This window comes from Bos mutus, chromosome 5 (assembly GCF_027580195.1).
Source record: "Bos mutus isolate GX-2022 chromosome 5, NWIPB_WYAK_1.1, whole genome shotgun sequence".
NCBI lineage: Eukaryota > Metazoa > Chordata > Mammalia > Artiodactyla > Bovidae > Bos > Bos mutus.
The window spans coordinates 7,279,127-7,298,794 of NC_091621.1; the positions used below are offsets into that span (position 1 = coordinate 7,279,127).

The 19,668-nt window shown below is 41.9% G+C and overlaps 1 protein-coding gene across 1 annotated transcript in view; it reads left to right on the forward strand.

Annotated features, from left to right (window-relative positions):
* The window catches only part of C5H12orf42 (chromosome 5 C12orf42 homolog), a 131,340-nt gene extending 112,708 nt beyond the window's left edge, over positions 1–18,632 (forward strand). The window contains 4 exon segments of the mRNA XM_070371855.1: positions 18,180–18,325; positions 18,327–18,426; positions 18,429–18,553; positions 18,555–18,632. Coding sequence (XP_070227956.1) covers positions 18,180–18,325; positions 18,327–18,426; positions 18,429–18,553; positions 18,555–18,632 — 449 coding nt within the window.
* The last annotated feature ends 1,036 nt before the right edge of the window (positions 18,633–19,668 follow it).

Below are 19,668 nucleotides of genomic sequence, written 5' to 3' on the forward strand. Positions count from 1 at the left end.
TTTTCCAATGAGTCAGCTCTTTGCATCAGGTGGCCAAAGTATTGGAGCTTCATTATTTCATAATGGTTACTAAACCTGCTCCTAGATTTAGTATTAAATGCATGTGCTACCATCTAGTTTTATTCAATTCTGCTGTCATACTTTATGTAGGTTTTAACCAAGATGCAGTGTTGTCCTCAGTCCCAGACCTTTGAGTTCTTTTGTGCCAGTTGTATTAAACCTTATTGACAGAATTTTCATGAACTTGTTGGTCTTTACTATTAAGAAGACCATTCAAGACTCTAAGCTGTTAAACTATGTGATTTCTCTTCTCAGTGTGGAAAGTTATGCCTTTAAGAAGGAGATGCCATTTGGTCTAGTGATTACATGTTATTAAATTAATATTTTAATTGGGTTGCCTGATTATTATAACCCCCTGTGGCCTGGAGGTATATTCCTTAAACACAATCTCTCGCCATAATGTCTGCTGCTTCAAAGAAGTGAAAGGAGATTTGTTAAGAGAGGAGATCATCACTCAAGATCATTGCTTCGTTGGTGTCAGCTGTCAGACTAATACATTTATTTGGACAACAGTAGTTTCTGACAGTTTATAAAGTTCTCTTTCTCAGTTGTGAAATATGATGGATGTGCCATACCAGTGACCTTTACACAAGGCCACATGTTAATATTCAGGACCTTCCTTTTGTTGGCCTCAAACAATGGCTGTCATTAAGAAAGCTTGGTTTGCCAATATGCCCTCTGTTAGGATGCTGGACTACTCCTGATTGGTCACTAGGAAGTATCATGTGCCTTTGATGGAAATGACATGGAAGATGTATGGTCGAAGTGCTGTGCTCAGCACCACTGCTGTGCAGGGGAGAAAACCACTATGACCCAAATAGCCCTGCCTTCAAACAATGTCGCACCAACCAAAGACAACATATTGGGAAGAAAAATGCTTGTAAACTGCGTGTGTTAGAAGATGTATTGGCCAGACGGCCATAGGGCAATCTTTGAACTATTGAAATCTTTAGAAATATTGTTTGGTTCTGAAACAATACTTACAAACCTAATTAATCAAGCATAGATGGTTTATTTTCAGGCTTTCCACAGTGTGTTGCTTTAATGCAAGAATAGGGTCTGTTGGGTTCTTTTTGCTGTTTCACAGAGGCATGCAAAAACTCAGCATGGGCATTCATGTTCATACAAGTTGAAGCTCTAAATTTCAAAATAATATCTACATACATCTCTGGTGATCCCTTCAACAAAGGCCAGGGTTGGGGGTAGCCTGGATTCCTTTTTCAATTGTTTCTGATTCTATGTGTGACTTTTTCTTCCCACCCTTCTTAATGTTATTCATCAGCATCATTTAAGAAAGATCATCATTCCCATTGCATTCTCTGGCTTGAGGGGAAAACACTTTTGCATTTTTTCTTATAGAATAAATACAATAAAGGGTTTCTTTCCTGAATATGTGCCCTTGAATGGTGTGATTTAAAATGTTTTCCAGTCTTAGTATCTCATTTTAAAAGGGTCACTGAGAAACTGCACATTCTCATGGGGGAAAGGGTGAGCAACTTAAAAACCATTTCATGTAAGAAGGCTGGGGTGCCATCTGGAGTGTTACATATAGGCAGACAGGTAGCAGAAGCCCTTTGTGTCTCAAGCAAGCTGTGGTTGAAATAGCTCATCATTCAGATGAAAGAAATGTCCAAGTACTTGGTTGCATGCAAAACAGTGCTTAGCCAGAGTTTTAGCAAGACATGAAATATTACACTGGGTCATGGCCGTTGAATTGCCTGAGTACAATCCCCAAGGGTCAATTCCTGGTTATTTATTTAGAGGCAAATTATTGACTTTGTGGATTATCCATGTGCTCCCCACTGTGTCCTCCAGGGCTATGCCACTATGTACCAGCTGGTTAGAATACCAGAGGCAGGAGAAAGGAAAGGGGTGGAAACTCAACCCACAATCACATTGCTTGTAAGCAATTCAGATTAAAGATGTGGTGGGAGGAGAGATGCTATTAGGAAAATGAAAAAATTAAAATCACTATGCAGTCTTGTTTTATACCCTCCAGAATGGCACACGTTGAAAAACACAACAAAGTAACAGCAAGTGTTGACAAGTATGTGGAATAATGGGAAGACTTATACACTGCTGGTAGGAGTTGGTAAAACCACTTTGGAAAACTGTAATATTGAAGACATGGATACCCTAGGACTTGGCCATTCTACTCCTAGAGAAACTGGAGTACATACAACAGAGGACATGTATGAAAATGTTTATAGCAACCTTTTTTTGTAATATTAAGAACAAAACAAAAACAAATTTCATGCATATACTCATCAGTAAGGGAATGGATGAATAATTTGTAGGTATTTGTATAATGAAATTGAGTTGGTCTGTGGCTATTTGTTGGAGAAGGCAATGGCACCCCACTCCAGTACTCTTGCCTGGAAAATCCCATGGACAGAGGAGCCTGGTAGGCTGCAGTCCATGGGGTCGCTAAGAGTCGGACACAACTGAGTGACTTCACTTTAACTTTTCACTTTCATGCATTGGAGAAGGAAATGGCAACCCATTCCAGTGTTCTTGCCTAGAGAATCCCAGGGAAGGGGGAGCCTGGTGGGCTGCCATCTATGGGGTCGCACAGAGTTGGACTCTACTGAAGTGACTTAGCAGCAGTAGCAGTGGCTATTTGTTTCCTTTAAACAATATGTATATGTCATCTATGGGCTTCCTAGGTGGCTCACTGGTAAAGAATCCATTTGCTAAGCAGGAGACATGGATTGATCCCTGAATTGGAAAGATCCCCTGGAGAAGGAAATGGCAACCCACTCCAGTATTCTTGCCTGGAAAATCCTATGGTCAGAGGAGCCTGGTGGGCTATAGTCCTTGGGGTCACAAAGAGTTGGACACAATTTAACAACTAAACAGCAGCATATGTCACCTATACTCTTATAACCATGATATTAAGTTATAAAATGTGAAATTCCATACATATAACAATTTTTATCCTACAAAACAGCAATTTTATATGGTAACATAATGTTTCCAAAAATAAAGTAGTTAAATAAAAGATGTTTCATGCAATGAAAAATAACCTCAGAGACTCACACAATTATTAGGGCTAGAAGATACTTTAAAGGTCATTTTAATTCTTCCATCACTGAAGAAATCAAGGCCTTCAGACAGTTATTCAATGGATCCACCAGAAACCAAATGTAGTGGCTCTCAAATTATACCTCATGTTTAAAAAATTTAAAATCAAAATATTTGGACATGCATGTGTGTCCCTGGTCTGAAGACTCTATGATTCAAATGCAACTGCATAAGGTGGATGGTGTCATGGCAGAAGGGGAAGTGTATCTGGATGCACCTGGGTGACCTTCCAGTATCCTTTTACCCGAGGACTCTGATCCCTTGCGTCCTTTTACTAGAAGAAGAGAGGTGGTTGAGTGACATCAGGAGAAGGCACATCCCTCCCCCAGAAGGCAGGGAGGGCATCCTCTTACTTAGAGTCCCTCACTAGGACAACTGCCTGCCCCTCTTGTGGTCATTTCATCCTCCCACATCCCTGGCAGACATCTGTAATTTCCCTGTAGAGTGAGACACAGTCCTGGAACTCTTAAAAAATTGATGCACAGAGGGGTACTTGTGCCTAAAATGGAAGCTTCTTAGTTGAGGATATAACACTAGAGCCAGAGTGAACGATTATGGTGAACTGAGCAACATGGACTAATCCTCGAGGAAAGACTTACCTTGTTGCACCCAGGCAAGTCTGAAGAGAGGGAGGATGGAGGGGGATAAGGTGGACAGAATGAATAAAATGAGATAAACTCTGGTTGAATGAAAAGGTATTATTTTCCACTTGAGTTCTTATTGCTGAAAGAGTCCATTTAGGAGCTACAGAAGGAAAGGAAGAACATTTTCCAACAACAGCAACAATAATAATAGCATCTAAGGCTTACTGAGTACCTCCTATGTGTCACATAGGGCTCTAAACTCTTGTTTATTAACTACTTTAAAATCTGCACCTCAACCCTAAGTGGTAGTTATGACCATTGCTGCCATTTTGTGAATGGGAAAACTGAGGCACGGGGCACTTAAGCAGGTTGACTTAGGCAGCATAGCCCGGAAGAGGTGAACCAGATTTGATCCAAGAAGTCTGGGCTCAGAGCTTGTGCACTTGGCCTCTAGGCGCTACAATGGTCAGGTCAGGGCTTGATGCCTTCAGCCTCCTCCCATCCACCCCTAGGGGAAGTGGTGATATTGAGGTGGCAGACTTCATTCAAATCCACTATGTGGTCTAAGAATACTTTAAAAGCATGTGTCATTAGAGTTTCTAATATTAAATGAAGACCTAGTTAAGGTTTAGGTTTGATGTTAGTTGTATAGGAGATGGGTTTCCCTGGTGACTCAGATGATAAAGAATCTGCTTGCAATGCAGGAGACCTGGGTTCCATCCCTCGGTTGGGAAGATTCCCTAGAGGAGGGGATGGCAATCCACTCCAGTATTCTTGCCTGGAGAATTCCATGGACAGAGGAGCCTGGAGGGCTACAGTCCCTGGGGTCACTAAGAGTCAGACATAACTGAGCAACTAACACACTTTCATGCAGGAGACGAAATAAATTATTTAGCCTCTATTTTGAGCTTCCCAGGTGGCTCAGATGGTGAAGAATCTGCCTGCAATGTGCAAGACCTGGGTTTGAACCCTGGGTTGGGAAGATCCCCTGGAGAAGAAAATGGCAACCCACTCCAGTCTTTTTGCCTGGAGAATCCCAAGGACAGAGGAGCCTGGTGGGTTACAGTCCATGGGGTCTCAAAGAATTGGACACAACTGAGTGACTAACACACAAAGCCCCTATTTATGCATACAGTTCAGGGCAAGATGAGCTTTGGGAATGAATTTCCCCTGGATTTTTATTTCTCCTTCTAGGACAAGTGCCTCTAGTCTCTTCATAACATGCTGGAGTTAGAAGCCCAAGAGAGCAAAAGAATAGGTCAGGGATGCAAACACTTAGAAGTTCTGTGTTGAGGGGGAAATGCCAGCAGCAGGTGTGAGGAGTACATCACCCTGCTCCGTGGCAGCTCAGAGGGGCGCAGCATGCAGGGGGCTACCACAATTGTTTTTTCCCAATGAATAGAAAATGAATAAATCTGCATTTTTCATGATGTATCGTGAGCTATTTCGCAGCTCAAGAAAAAGATGAATTGTTTCTGTGAAAAAATAGCACTCAGCTCTGAGGTTTATCTTATTTGCCTTGAAATCTCCTGTCTGCCACAATATTATTTCAAGAGAAATAGCAACAGATGGAACACCTGTGCTACAGCTTAAGAGGCAGAGTTGCCTACACATTGAAAGAACCTGCTAAACTTGAATGTCAGGAAGAATTTCTTAAGATGAGAAACACCCAAAAACAAGTAGTTGAGAAAAGTAGGGTCTTTGCATCAGTGAGTGAGCGTGGGGAGAGGTTTGGGTTAGACTGTGGGCTTTCGTGGGACCTGATTTCAGTCAGCAGTCCTCAGGCAGAGTACTTAGCCTAAGGTGCCCTGCCTTCTTCTGCACAGAAGTCATGCTGCTTGCATCAACTGTTGGCAAAAGCATGTCCAGAAAAGTGATCAGTGCTCACTATTTGCAAGCTGTTGCCATGGACATATGTATCCCTCCCTTCATTAAGCCACTTTCCTGGTGGCTCTGTGGTAAAGAATCAACCTGACAATACAGGAGACACAGGTTTGATCCCTGGGTCAGGAAGATCCCTTGGAAAAAGACATGGCAACCCACTCCAGTATCGTTGCCTATGAAATCCCATGGACAGAGGAGCCTGGCAGGCTACAGTCCATGGGGTCACAAAGTGCTGGACACAACTGAGCGACTCACCACTTCATCAAGCCCAGTTTACGGTAGTCACGTTTCTTCTTGCACCACTGGCATTGATGGGGCAGTAGGAAAAAAACAAACTCCTTCAAAATCTAAGACCTGTGTCCCAACCCCAGCTTCTCTGGTGCTTGATTCATGGTATAGACAGATGGTTACTCTTCAACCTCAGGTTCCTCCTGAGTGAATAAACTGAAGAGTTGTGGTCTGAATCAAGTGCAAGATTACTGGTGTGAAAGCAAATAGCATAAGGAATATCTAAGCTGTAAAGTAGCAGATACTTCTGGTATCTGTCATGAGGACTGTTCACAAAGATAATGCTTGGAGGAGAGAGACATCCCTGAGGTCATGGCTCTAGCTTGTTCATGAATGTTTGGGATGTGTGCAGTTTGTAACAGTACCTGACACTTATGATAACTGAGACTGATGGCTCTACACATCATAATCCCCAAGGGGCTTACTGACTACAAGACTGGGACCCTGGGACCATGTGTTTGTATTTTTCAGAGCCTGCCAGATATTGGTGCATGAATGGCTAAGATTGGGAAATAGTGAAGCAGCCTCAAGAGCCAAATAACATAACAAAGAGCACTGGAATTTCAATCCTGAGCAATGGATTTGGGCTCAAGTTCTGCCACTGTCTTGGTAGGGAGATTTGAAAAATTGAAAAAAAATAAAGACAAAGCCATTGGAAATTGCAAAAGGCCATTTCATTTCTATCAACACTCTCTGGTTGTTTAAGGCCCAGACTACTGGTCATTTCCAGATTTCTCCTGGAAATCTGGAATCAAGCTGGAATCAAGATGGCCAGGAGAAATATCAATAACCTCAGATATGCAGATGACACCACCCTTAGAAAGTATGGCAGAAAGTGAAGAAGAACTAAAGAGCCTCTTGATGAAAGTGAAAGAGGAGAGTGAAAAAGTTGGCTTAAAACTCAACATTCAGAAAACTAAGATCGTGGAATCCAGTCCCATCACTTCATGGCAAATAGATGTGGAAATAATGGAAACAGTGAGAGACTTTATTTTTGGGGGTCCAAAATCACTGCAGATGGTGACTGCAGCCATGAAATTAAAAGATGCTTGCTCCTTGGGAGAAAAGCTATGACCAACCTAGACAGCATATTAAAAAGCAGAGACATCACTTTGCCAACAAAGGTCCATCTAGTCAAGGCTATGGTTTTTCCAATAGTCATGTATGGATGTGACAGTTGGACCATAAAGAAAGCTGAGCACCAAAGAATTGGTGCTTTTGAACTGTGATGTTGGAGAAGACTCTTGAGAGTCCCTGGACTGCAAAGAGATCAAACCAATCAATCCTAAAGGAAATCAGCCCTGAATATTCATTGGAAGGACTAATGCTAAAGATGAAGATCCAATACTTTGGCCACCTGATGTGAAGAACTGAAAAAGACCCTGATGCTGGGAAAGATTGAAGGTGGGAAGAAAAGGGGACGACAGAGGATGAGATGGTTGAATGGCATCACCGACTCAATGGACATGTGTTTGAGTAAGCTCTGAGGGTTGGTGAAGGACAGGAAAGCCTGGGGTGCTGCAGTCCATGGGGTCACAAAGAGTCAGACATGACTGAGCGACTGAACAGAACTGAACTGGTGAAAGTTAAAGCGGCTCAGTTGTGTCCTACTCTTTGTGACCCCATGGACTATATAGTCCATGGAATTCTTCAGGCCACAACACTGGAGTAGGTAGCCTTTCCCTTCTCCAGGGGATTTTCCCAACCCAGGGATTGAACCCAGGTCTCCCGAATTGTGGGCAGATTCTTTACCAGCTGAGCCACAAAGGAAGCCCAGACTACTGGTGGTTCTATTCAATTCAGGCAGCCTGGCAGTTGTATCATAGAGGAAACCTGAAATTCATGTAGGTGAAACTGGGAGGCTCTGAGTTTCTGTGCTGAAGTCCATTTTGCCAAAAATCAGCTGATCAATTGAATCTCAAAATGATGGATTCTGTTGATGTGGGTAACATTTTGCCTTTGTTGTGGTGCCTTAGTATATGATAGGAGTTCAATGAATATTGGTTGAAGAACTAAACAAACATAGTCACCAGCTGTCTCAACATCATATAAGTTGACATTGACAATTATTCCCTATATAAAACTTGCTTATTTTCCTTTCTATCTATCTATCTAAATGTGCCTTTTTATGTAGCAAATACAAAATTACTTACTTGTCTTTATGATAAGCAGTGAAATCTCTGATGCAGAGGTAGTGAGACTGAGGGCCCTGGTGGTATTTAAACAGAAGTGAGTGATGATGGATGGTGAGAGTCAGCCTCAGATGACCTTTAAGTTCTCTTTCAACCCATAACTTCTGGAGTGTGAGGGTGCTTAAAGTGCTTTCAGGCCTTCCATTCTGTTCTTGATATTTGAACAAAAGAAAGAGGGCAGATCAAACGCTGTGGGTTCCAAGGTTGTAGATTTTCCTTTGGGATCAACAGTCCCATAGCTATTGTTTTCAAAGATTCCAAAAGTTTCTCTGCATTTGGGAAAGACTAATAGATTTGTTTACCATTTCAAATTCTGGGCTTTATGATGAAAAGGATGAGACAGTTAAGACTAAAATGAAAAGCTGGGTCTTCCTAAAGTGTTGGAGGAAGTTGAGACTTCTAGAACTCTATAGTCCGCTTAGGCACAGAGCTTGCAAACAAATCCCCATGGCTCCAAGCCAAGTATTTAACAAATCATGTTCTGAGATGAAGATGGTATGAGAGGAGGTAAATGATGGTGTGACTTTCATAGGGCTGGCTGCAGCTCAAAGATGCACACTGGTGGCCTGTGGTGATTCAAAAAGCAGGTGTTATGTGGAATCCAAACCATACATTTTTCCAAATTGAGTTACCAACATTTAAAAATCAGAAGCTTTTACATATATAAAAAACATATGTCTGCTTCTCCTGGAAATCCAGAAAAATCTGTCTTCACTGGGCCCACATTCCTTCAGGACAATAAAAGAAGGTCTGAGAAGTGACTGCCCCTTCTGATGGAGTATACTCCCAGGGTGCTCCCCTTGACCTCGTCTCTCATTTCTAATATTATCTGTGGGGCCTCTGGAGGCATTTCTTTTGATTCCCTACTGAAGACAAAGCTGTGGTTTATGAATGCTGTGTCCTGGTACCTAACATGGTGAACGTCTTTGCCACTTGACTGAACCTTGAGCACAGGGAATGCAAGTCTTTTTAAGAGTTGGTACACCCTGGGAGACTTCTCTGGTGGTCCAGTGGTTAAGATCTCGCCTTCCAATGAAGGGGGCATGGGTTTGATCCCTGGTCAGGGAAATAAGATCCCACATGTCTCAAGGCCAAAAAAAAAAAAAAAAAAGTAAAATATAAAGCAGAATCAATATTGTAACAGAGTCAATAAAGACTTTAAAAATGGCCCACATTATAAAATCTAAAAAAAAAAAAATTTTTTTTTTCTTCCCAAAAGGGAGTTGTCATATCCTGGCACAGTTTCTGCCACACAGTAGAACCAAAGAAATCCAGTTCATTCCTCTCTCCACTCCACACTTCCTTACCTCTTAGGTTTTATTCTTTCCTATTTTCCAAGTCTAAACAATTTTTTTTTTTCAGTGAAAAGGGCTGCTGTTAATAATTATTCTTAGATAACACATGTGAGTTGGACCCTTTGTGGGTATATTAGTTTCCCAGGACTGTCATAACAAAAACCCCAAAGTGGATGACTTAAAACAGAATCATTATCTCACAGTTCTGGAGGCAGAATTGGAAATTCAGGTGTCATCAGGATTGGCCCCCTCTGGAGGTTCTAGGGGAGAATCCGTTTCATGTCTTTCTCTTAGCTTCTGGAGGATGCTGCAGTCCTTGGTTACCTTGGCTTGTGGCTACGTCACTCCACTCTGCCTCTGCCATCACATGGCATTCTTCCTGTGTGTCTGTTTTTTCTTCTTATAAGGACACAAGTCACATTGGACTAAGGCCTTAACACTAACAACCTCAGGATTTTGCTGATGGTTTAGAAAAAAAGTAAAATATAAAGCAGAATCAATATTGTAACAGAGTCAATAAAGACTTTAAAAATGGCCCACATTATAAAATCTAAAAAAAAAAAAATTTTTTTTTTCTTCCCAAAAGGGAGTTGTCATATCCTGGCACAGTTTCTGCCACACAGTAGAACCAAAGAAATCCAGTTCATTCCTCTCTCCACTCCACACTTCCTTACCTCTTAGGTTTTATTCTTTCCTATTTTCCAAGTCTAAACAATTTTTTTTTTTCAGTGAAAAGGGCTGCTGTTAATAATTATTCTTAGATAACACATGTGAGTTGGACCCTTTGTGGGTATATTAGTTTCCCAGGACTGTCATAACAAAAACCCCAAAGTGGATGACTTAAAACAGAATCATTATCTCACAGTTCTGGAGGCAGAATTGGAAATTCAGGTGTCATCAGGATTGGCCCCCTCTGGAGGTTCTAGGGGAGAATCCGTTTCATGTCTTTCTCTTAGCTTCTGGAGGATGCTGCAGTCCTTGGTTACCTTGGCTTGTGGCTACGTCACTCCACTCTGCCTCTGCCATCACATGGCATTCTTCCTGTGTGTCTGTTTTTTCTTCTTATAAGGACACAAGTCACATTGGACTAAGGCCTTAACACTAACAACCTCAGGATTTTGCTGATGGTTTAGCAGATAATCTGTCTGCAATGCAGGAGACACAGGAGATGCTGGTTTGATCCTTGGGTAGTCGGGAAGACCCCTGAAGGGGAGTATGGCAACCCACTCCAGTATTCTTGCTTGAAGAATCCCATGGACAGAGGAGCCTGGCAGGCTACAGTCCATAGATTCGCAGAGTCAGACACGACAGAAGAGACTTAGCACAAAACACAGCAACCTCATCCTGATTTGACTGTATCTACAAAGACCCTTTTAACAAATAATGTATGTTCACTGATATAGAAGGTTAAAACCTCAACATATCTTCTTGGGGGACTCAATTAAACCCATAAGCTTCAAACTAGCTTGCTGATCTGAAAAAAATAGAGCCAGTAATTCTATTTGTTAGATGAGGTTCTTATGAGGCTAAATGACCCGCGTGCCCAGGCTCTCATTCAGCACCTGCAGCATAGCTTGACCTCAGTAAAAGCATGGTCCGTGTCTTTTCTTCCAGTCCACGTGTTTTCTCTCCTCTTCTTCTCTTGCTTGGGCACCTGGATCCTTGGCTTCTTTGTCATTTTGTTTGCTCAGGAGAGAAACATGAAACAAACAAAATCCATCCATGACTTGATTTCATCCTTCCTGCCATTAATTTAGTAGGTGGTATCGAAGTGTATTCCTTCAAAATAGTTTACCTTTTATAGTATTTAGAGAAAGGATTCAGTCTCCAATGGCATATAGAAGACTGCTCTACATTCACCAGTACAGCACCCCCTGGGCCTCCTGCTGCCAGTATAGCTTCTTTCAAAGAAGAAAGCCTTGGAGAAGTGAGTTCCTCCCCAACACCACCCAGTGAGTGGGAAGAGACTCCACTCATCTTCACTGTCAGGCAAAACATGAACATGGGAGCCAGAGGCACACCCAAACGGACCTGGGGTAGTTTATTTCTAGAATAGTGAATGACAAAAACGTGTATTCAGGCCCACTTGGTAAATCCTATGCACCTGGAGGCCACAGGGACACACATCCAGGGACCAATGAGACTTCAGAACCTACCCTCTTGCAGTTCTAAGGGAGATTCTGTCCCATCGGTTGAGTATCAGTTCGTGGTTTCTGTTTTTCACCTCTTTTCATTTGGCCATGCTGCTGATGCTGCTAAGTCACTTCAGTCATGTCTGACTCTGTGCGACCCCATAGACAGCAGCCCATCAGGCTCCCCCGTCCCTGGGATTCTCCAGGCAAGAACACTGGAGTGGGTTGCCATTTCCTCCTCCAATGCATGAAAGTGAAAAGTGAAAGTGAAGTCACTCAGTCGTGTCCGACTCTTATCGACCCCATGGACTGCAGCCTACCAGGCTCCTCTGTCCATGGGATTTTCCAGGCAAGAGTACTGGAGTGGGGTGCCATTGCCTTCTCCATCTTTTGGCCATATTTTGCTTTTAACTTCAATAGAAACAAGCAAAATTATTTGACTCAATGGCAGATACTGTTCTAGAACATTCTATAAAAACTGTAGTTGCCAAGTTTTCATGGAAATCCACTTGTTGCCATATATTATATTGGAGGAGAGAACAGGTGTGAGCTAATGACACATGTTTGATGATTCAGTTGTTGTCTAATAATGGTGATGAGGGCAATTATCATCATCAGCAACCTAGCCTCTCACCACATGCCAGATACTGTGTTGAGCATTTCACATTATTTCATGAAATCCTCATATAACTCTCTTGGGCAGTTAATGTTATTATCCCCACTTTACAGATAAGGAGGTGGTACTAGTGATAAAGAACCTGCTTGCCAATGCAGGAGTCATAAGAGACGCAGGTTTGATCCCTGGGTCTGGAAGATCCCCTGGAGGAGGGCACAGCAACCCACTCCAGTATTTTTGCCTGGAGAATCCCATGGACAGAGGAGCCTGGCGGGCTACAGTCCATGGGGTCACAAAAAGTCAGACATGACTGAAGTGACTTAGCATGCACGTACACACAGATAAGGAAGGTGTAAATTCATAGCACAAGTTAATGTGTATAAAAATTAAGTATAAAACTGCATAATAGGATGAATGAAGGACCAGAAAGAATAAGCTTTGAAATCATGGAAACCTGAGCTCAGAACCAGAAAGACTTGACCTCAAATTTCTGCTGTCTCCAGTTTCAGTTCTTTAGCTGTGATCAAGTCCCATAAATATTCTTTGAGCCTGGTATTTTCTGTAAACTGACAATCACTGCCTTGATGAGATGTTGTTGATATAAAATTCCCTGAACACAGCAGGGCTGACTAAATGGTGGTTGTGAGAATAGTGGTGGTGTTCTGACTGCAGGAGAGGAAATGTAAGCAAACAACGTGTACCTCAAAATATTCTAGAAAATGTCATGTAGAATAAGGATTAGACTCATTTTATGTAGCTCCTTTATGGTTGTATAATGTGCTGGTTTCTGCTATACAACAAAGTGAATCAGCTGTATGTATACATATATCCCCTCCCTCTTGGACTTCCCCAGCATCCCATCCCTCTAGGTCATCACGGAGCACCATGCCGAGCTCGCTGTGTTATGCAGCAGGTTCCCGCTAGCTGTCTGTTTTACATATGGTAGCGTATATATGTCAGTCCTAATCTCCTGATTCATCCCCCCCTGCCCTCCCCCGACTGTGTCCACAAGTTTGTTCTTTACATCTATATCTCTATTCCTGCCCTGCAAATAGGTTCATCCATACAGTTTTGTAGATTCCACATTTATGAATAAACATTAGACATTTATTTTTCTCTTTCTGACTTACTTCCCTCTGTGTGACAGACTCTAGGTCGATCTACATCTCTGCAAATGACCCAATTTCATTCCTTTTTATGGTTGAGTAATATTCCCTTGTATGTATGTTCCACATCTTCTTTATCCATTCATCTGTCGATGGACATTTATATTGCTTCCGTGTCCTGGATATTGCAAATAGTGCTGCAATGAACATTGGGGTGCATGTGTTGGTTTGAATTATGGTTTTCTCAGGGTATATGCCCAGGAGTGGGACTCTTGGGTCGTATGGTAGTTCTATATCTAGTTTTTTTGATAAGCTTTCATACTATTCTCCATAATAGCTAAATATTAATTTATATTTCCTCCAACAGTACAAGAGGGTTCCCTTTTCTCCACACTCTCTCTAGCATTTATTCTTTGTAGGTTTTTTTGATGATGGCCATACTGTTTTTTAGGTAACTTTATGGGTTGATTTTAATGCAAATATTTGTACAGTTTTTTGGAATTGACCAATTGAAGAAAGAGAGATTTTGAGAGCCTTCTTTGAACTAGGGGATAATGTCCTTCCTGGGCTGTAAATTGTAAGGTTGGTTCTGGGAGACTTCCACCAAAGATGTTGAGTCAGAGATTCTTCTTTTCTGGGAGGATGGGCTTGATGATGGGATGTTGAGGATGCTGGCTAGTTAATACACTTTGAGCCTTATGTATATGGCAATATAATAAAATCTGAATATGCATCTGCAATTATGGTCCATATGGGTACCTTCTGAGATAAGAACTGCTATCTCCCCATGGCTTAGATGAGGTACTAGAGGCTTATAGAGATTCTGTTACTTTAGGGAGGGAGGAGCCAGGATTCGAGCCTCCATTCTGACTCCAGGTCAGAGCACTCCTATTTTAAGATTCTAAATACGACACTAATAGCACTTGGGTACTGAGCACCGCAAAGAAAGTTGAGCGCTGAAGAACTGATGTTTTCAAAATGTGGTGCTAGAGAAGACTCTTCAGAGTGCCTTGGACTGCAAGGAGATCAAACCAGTCAATCCTAAAGGAAATCAACCCTGAATATTCATTGGAAGGATTTATGCTAAAGCTGAAGCTCCAATACTTTGGCCATCTGACGCAAAGAACCAACTCATTGGAAAAGACCCTGATGCTGGGAAAGATTGAAGGCAGGAGAAGAAGGGGACAGCAGAGGGTGGGATGGTTAGATAACATTACCAACTCAATGGACATGAATATGATCAAACTCTGGGAGAGAGTGGAGGACAAAGGAGCCTGGCATGTTACAGTTCATGGGGTCCAAAGAGTTGGACACAACTTAGCAACTGAACAACAACAGCAACAATTGTGCACTTACTATGTACTAGATGGTTTACATTTTATTATATTTTTCCCTCAGATACTTGCTTAGTTTGAAGAAATGCAAAGGCTTCACAGGTGGCTCAGTGGTAAAGAATCCGGGTGCCAATGCAGAAGACTTGTGTTTGATCCCTGGGTAGATAAGATCCCCTGGAGAAGTAAATGGCAACTCACTCTGGTATTCTTGTCTGGAGAATCCCATGGACAGAGGAGCCTGTTGGGCTACAGTCCATGGGGTCTCAGAGAGTTGGACATGACTGAAGTGACTGAGCACATACGCACACAGTTCAACACCCACTGTTGGGAATGCAATATGCATTTGAAGTCTGCATATCTTTTGAATTTGCCAGTGATGCCTTTCAGTTCAGTTCAGTTCAATCACTCAGTCATGTCCTACTCTTTGCGACCCCATGAGCCACAGCACACCAGGCCTCCCTGTCCATCACCAACTCCCAAAGTTCACCCAAACTCATGTTCATTGAGTCGATGATGCCATTCAACCATCTCATCCTCTGTCGTCCCCTTCTCCTCCTGCCCTCAATCTTTCTCAGCACCAGGGTCTTTTCCAATGAGTCAGCTCTTCCCATCAGATGGCCAAAGTATTGGAGTTTCAGCTTCAACATCAGTCCCTCCAATGAACACTCAGAACTGATCTCCTTTAGGATGAACTGGTTGGATCTCCTTGCAGTCCAAGAGACTCTCAAGAGTCTCCTCTAACACCACAGTTCAAAAGCATCAATTCTTCAACACTCAGTTTGCTTTATAGTCCAACTCTCATATCCATACTTAACTATTGGAAAAACCATAGCCTTGACCAGATGGGCCTTTGTTGACAAAGTAATGTCTCTGCATTTTAATATGCTATCTAGGTTGGTCATAACTTTCTTTCCAAGGAGTAAGCATCTTTTAATTTCATGGCTGCAATCACCAACTGCAGTGATTTTGGAGCCCCCAAAAATAAAGTCTGACACTGTTTCCACTGTTTCTCCATCTATTTGCCATGAAGTGATGGGACCACATGCCATGATTTTAGTTTTCTGAATGTTGAGGTTTAAGCCAACTTTTTCACTCTCTTCTTTCACTTTCATCAAGAGGGTCTTTAGTTCTTCTTCACTTTCTGGCATAGGGTGCTGTCATCTGCGTATCTGAGGTTATTGATATTTCTCCCAGCAATCTTGATTCCAGCTTGTGCTTCCTCCAGCCCAGCATTTCTCATGATGTATTCTGCATATAAGTTAAATAAGCACAGTGACAATATACAGCCTTAACGTACTCCTTTCCCAATTAGGAACCAATCTGTTGTTCCATGTCCAGTTCTAACTGTTGCTTCTTGACCTGCATACAGGTATCTCAAGAGGCAGGTCAGGTGGTCTGGTATTCCCATCTCTTTCAGAATTGTCCACAGTTTATTGTGATCTACACAGTCAAAGGCTTTGGCATAGTCAATAAAGCAGAAATAGATGTTTTTCTGGAACTCTCTTGCTTTTTCCATGATTCAGCAGATGTTGGCAATTTGGTCTTTGGATCCTCTGCCTTTTCTAAAACCAGTTTGAACATCTGAAAGTTCACGGTTCATGTATTGCTGAAACATGGCTTAGAGATTTTGAGCATTACTTTACTAGCATGTGAGATGAGTGCAATTGTGTGGTAGTTTGAGCATTCTTTGGCATTGCCTTTCTTTGGGATTGGAATGAAAACTGACCTTTTCCATTCCTTTGGCCACTGCTGAGTTTTCCAAATTTGCTTGCATATTGAGTGCAGCACTTTCACAGCATCATCTTTCAAGATTTGAAATAGCTCAACTGGAATTCCATCACCTCCACTAGCTTTGTTCGTAGTGATGCTTCCTAAGGCCCACTTGACTTCACATTCCAGGATGTCTGGCTCTAGGTGAGTGATCACACCATTGTGGTTACCTGGGTCATGAAGATCTTTTTTGTATAGTTCTTCTGCATATTCCTGCCACCTCTTCTTAATATCTTCTGCTTCTCTTAGGTCCATACCATTTCTGTCTTTTATTGAGCCCATCTTTGCATGAAGTGTTCCCTTGGTATCTCTAATTTTCTTGAAGTGCTCTCTAGTCTTTCCCAGTCTATTGTTTTCCTCTATTTCTTTGCACTGATCGCTGAGGAAGTCTTTCTTATCTCTCCTTGCTATTCTTTGGAACTCTGCATTCAGATGCTTATATCTTTCCTTTTCTCCTTTGCTTTTTGCTTCTCTTCTTTTCACAGCTATTTGTAAGGCCTCCTCACGTAGCCATTTTGCTTTTTTGCATTTCTTTTTCTTGGGGATGGTCTTGATCCCTGTCTCCTGTACAGTGTCATGAACCTCTGTCCATAGTTTATCAGGCACTCTGTCTATCAGATCTATTCCCTTAAATCTATTTCTCACTTCCACTGTATAATCATAAGGGATTTGATTTAGGTCATACCTGAATGGTCTTGTGGTTTTCCCCACTTTCTTCAATTTAAGTCTGAATTTGGCAATAAGGAGTTCATGATCTGAGCCACCGTCAGCCCCCAGTCTTGTTTTTGCTGACTTTCTAGAGCTTCTCCATCTTTGGCTGCAAAGAATATAATCACTCTGATTTGGTGTTGGCCATCTGGTGATGTCTTGGGTTGTTCTAAATAACTGAGCCATCTGCATGCTATTCAAAGTCCTTTAAAAGCTCATAGAAAGTAATTTAAAGCATGTAAGTTATCTTAATACACTACTGAAGAATTAGATTTTAATTTGCATAGGTCAATGGACAGGATTTCTTACATAAAAATGATTTTTTTTGCCCTTGTTACATGGCACGCGGGATGTTAGTTCCCCAACCAGGGATTGAACCTGTGCCCCCTGCAGTCGAAGTGGGGACTCTTAATTCATTGGACTGCCAGGAAAGTCCCCTGAAAATGATTTTATATGTATGACATATATTAAGATTATATATATATATATATATCTACATACAAATGCATCGTGATATATATATATATATATAAATAAAGAAAAAAATCAAATCTATTATTAGTGTATATGTATGTATTGTGCAGAGCCAACATCAGATTAAAACACTGTTTTAATTTTCACATGGTTTGAGCTTTCTAATAAAACTCATGAAGTAATTGCCTCTTGGATTTTAAATTGTCAGTCATAGTCTAAATGGGCTGTAAAATTGTTTGTTTTTCCATGATCTCTAACTCCAGAGTAATTTCTATTCAAAGCCTTTCCCCAAATTTCAAATATGAGGCTTTATTTTAGTCACTCATTCTTCCCTCTCTTTGGAAGTTTTGAATTGTTTTCCTTGAAATTAAAAGTTTTAGGAGGATTCTGTAAAAATTATTTTGGGGGGAGGAGGTTCTTTCAAACAATAGTAAAGGAATGGATAGCACTTTATTTTCTTAAAGAAACGTGGGAAGCACATGAGCGTAACGTCAGGGGATTAAATTTTTTTCTCTCAGCTTGTTACAAACGTCGTGGATTTCTGAAACATCCAGTTATCAGGAGAGTTTTTTTTTTTTTTTTTTTTAAGTTTTAGCGGGGCGGGTAAATTCCTCACACTTGAGCGCCACCCCGGCTCTTCTTTGTCTTCCAGGTCTTATTCTGAGGCCTTGCGCTGCCATTGGCCTCTTCCGGAGAAGCCAGACCCCCTTTGCTTCGCCCAAAGTCTCCTGGAGTTCCTCAGAACTGGAGTTGGGGGAGAAGACAGCAGCCCCAGTAGGTGCACCGACCTGCAAGCCTAGATTCCCAAAGCCGGCTCCCAGGCGCGCCCGGAAATCCAGTCCGAATAGGCGCAGTTGCCATGGCACCAAAGATGCTCCCCAAGCATCCTCATTCCCCCAGGAAAAACGGGCCGGGGCAGACGCCTCCCTCCACAGTAGTCTGGCAGGAGCGCCCCTTCCTGGATTCACCAGTACTCCTACCCATCTCTTCTCCAAGAGGTTAATCAAGGATTGCTCCTCTTCCCCACTCCCGCCCACCCCCTCGTTTCCATACGGTTTGTTCACAGGCCCCTCCTAGGCCGGGGGTGAATGCTCACTTACACTGACCGCTGCGAGGGAATTGTTCGGTGAGTGCTGCCTATCTTCAAATCAATGCCTGCCCAGAACAACAGAAAGGGCCTCAGATGTACTGGTTTCCACAGAACCATTGTCAGGCTTCACAGAGGCCGTTTTGAACCTAATAAATAATGTCAAAAGTCTCTATCGCAGCCCAAAAATGTTCCTTTTGAAGCATTTCTAATAGTATTTTTGTTCTGCGGTGTCTCCCAGTGTCACTCACAATGGGGATGGGGTACATCGCGTGCCACTTCACCATGTGCCGGCAGGGATGGGCCCGACCCGGCTTTGTTCTGCTCTCGCAGGTAAAGGGTTTCACTTGCCAACTTGGGCTTCAGTTTAAGGATGTTTTCTAAGGGCCTTTTGAATCTCTAAACAGAGGTTTGGAAAACGTAATTGAATGTCTGTAATTTAATAGTTAACATGAAATTTGATTACTCCCCATGTGCCTAGGGGAGTTCTTCAGGCTATATTAAGGTTTTTATGTCAGAAACCTGAAGCTAGAACCTCTTTGGAGGCTCCTGAAACACATGGAACTAAGGTTAATGCAGAAGAGACACTTAGGGAACGTTTATATCAACTTGTGGTTTTAGGCAGTGTTTTCGATTTTGGTTTAAGGTCGGTTAAACATAGCAGCTTTTCACTGTGAGGCAATGCAGAAACTAATTTAGCAAATGATTTTATGAGTTTAGTTTTTTCTCTTTTTAATGTACTGTTTTTTTCACAGAGTGAAACACAAATCAATATTACCACGACATTCACACACAGTTTGAATTGCAAATTTCTTGCAGTTTTCCCACAAACTTGGATTTATAGAATTCGATACATGGAGGCTGTAAAATCCTACTGCATTTTCCCCTTCAGTTCAATATATATAAAATATATATAAAGCATGTATTATATACTATATGTAGTATGTCTACATTTATGTGGTCAGGGAACTCTGATGTGGTGTGTATTTTTTTTTTTAATATAATGCCTATAAATACCTTGGACACTAGTGTCTTGTGGAATGCATTTGAGACA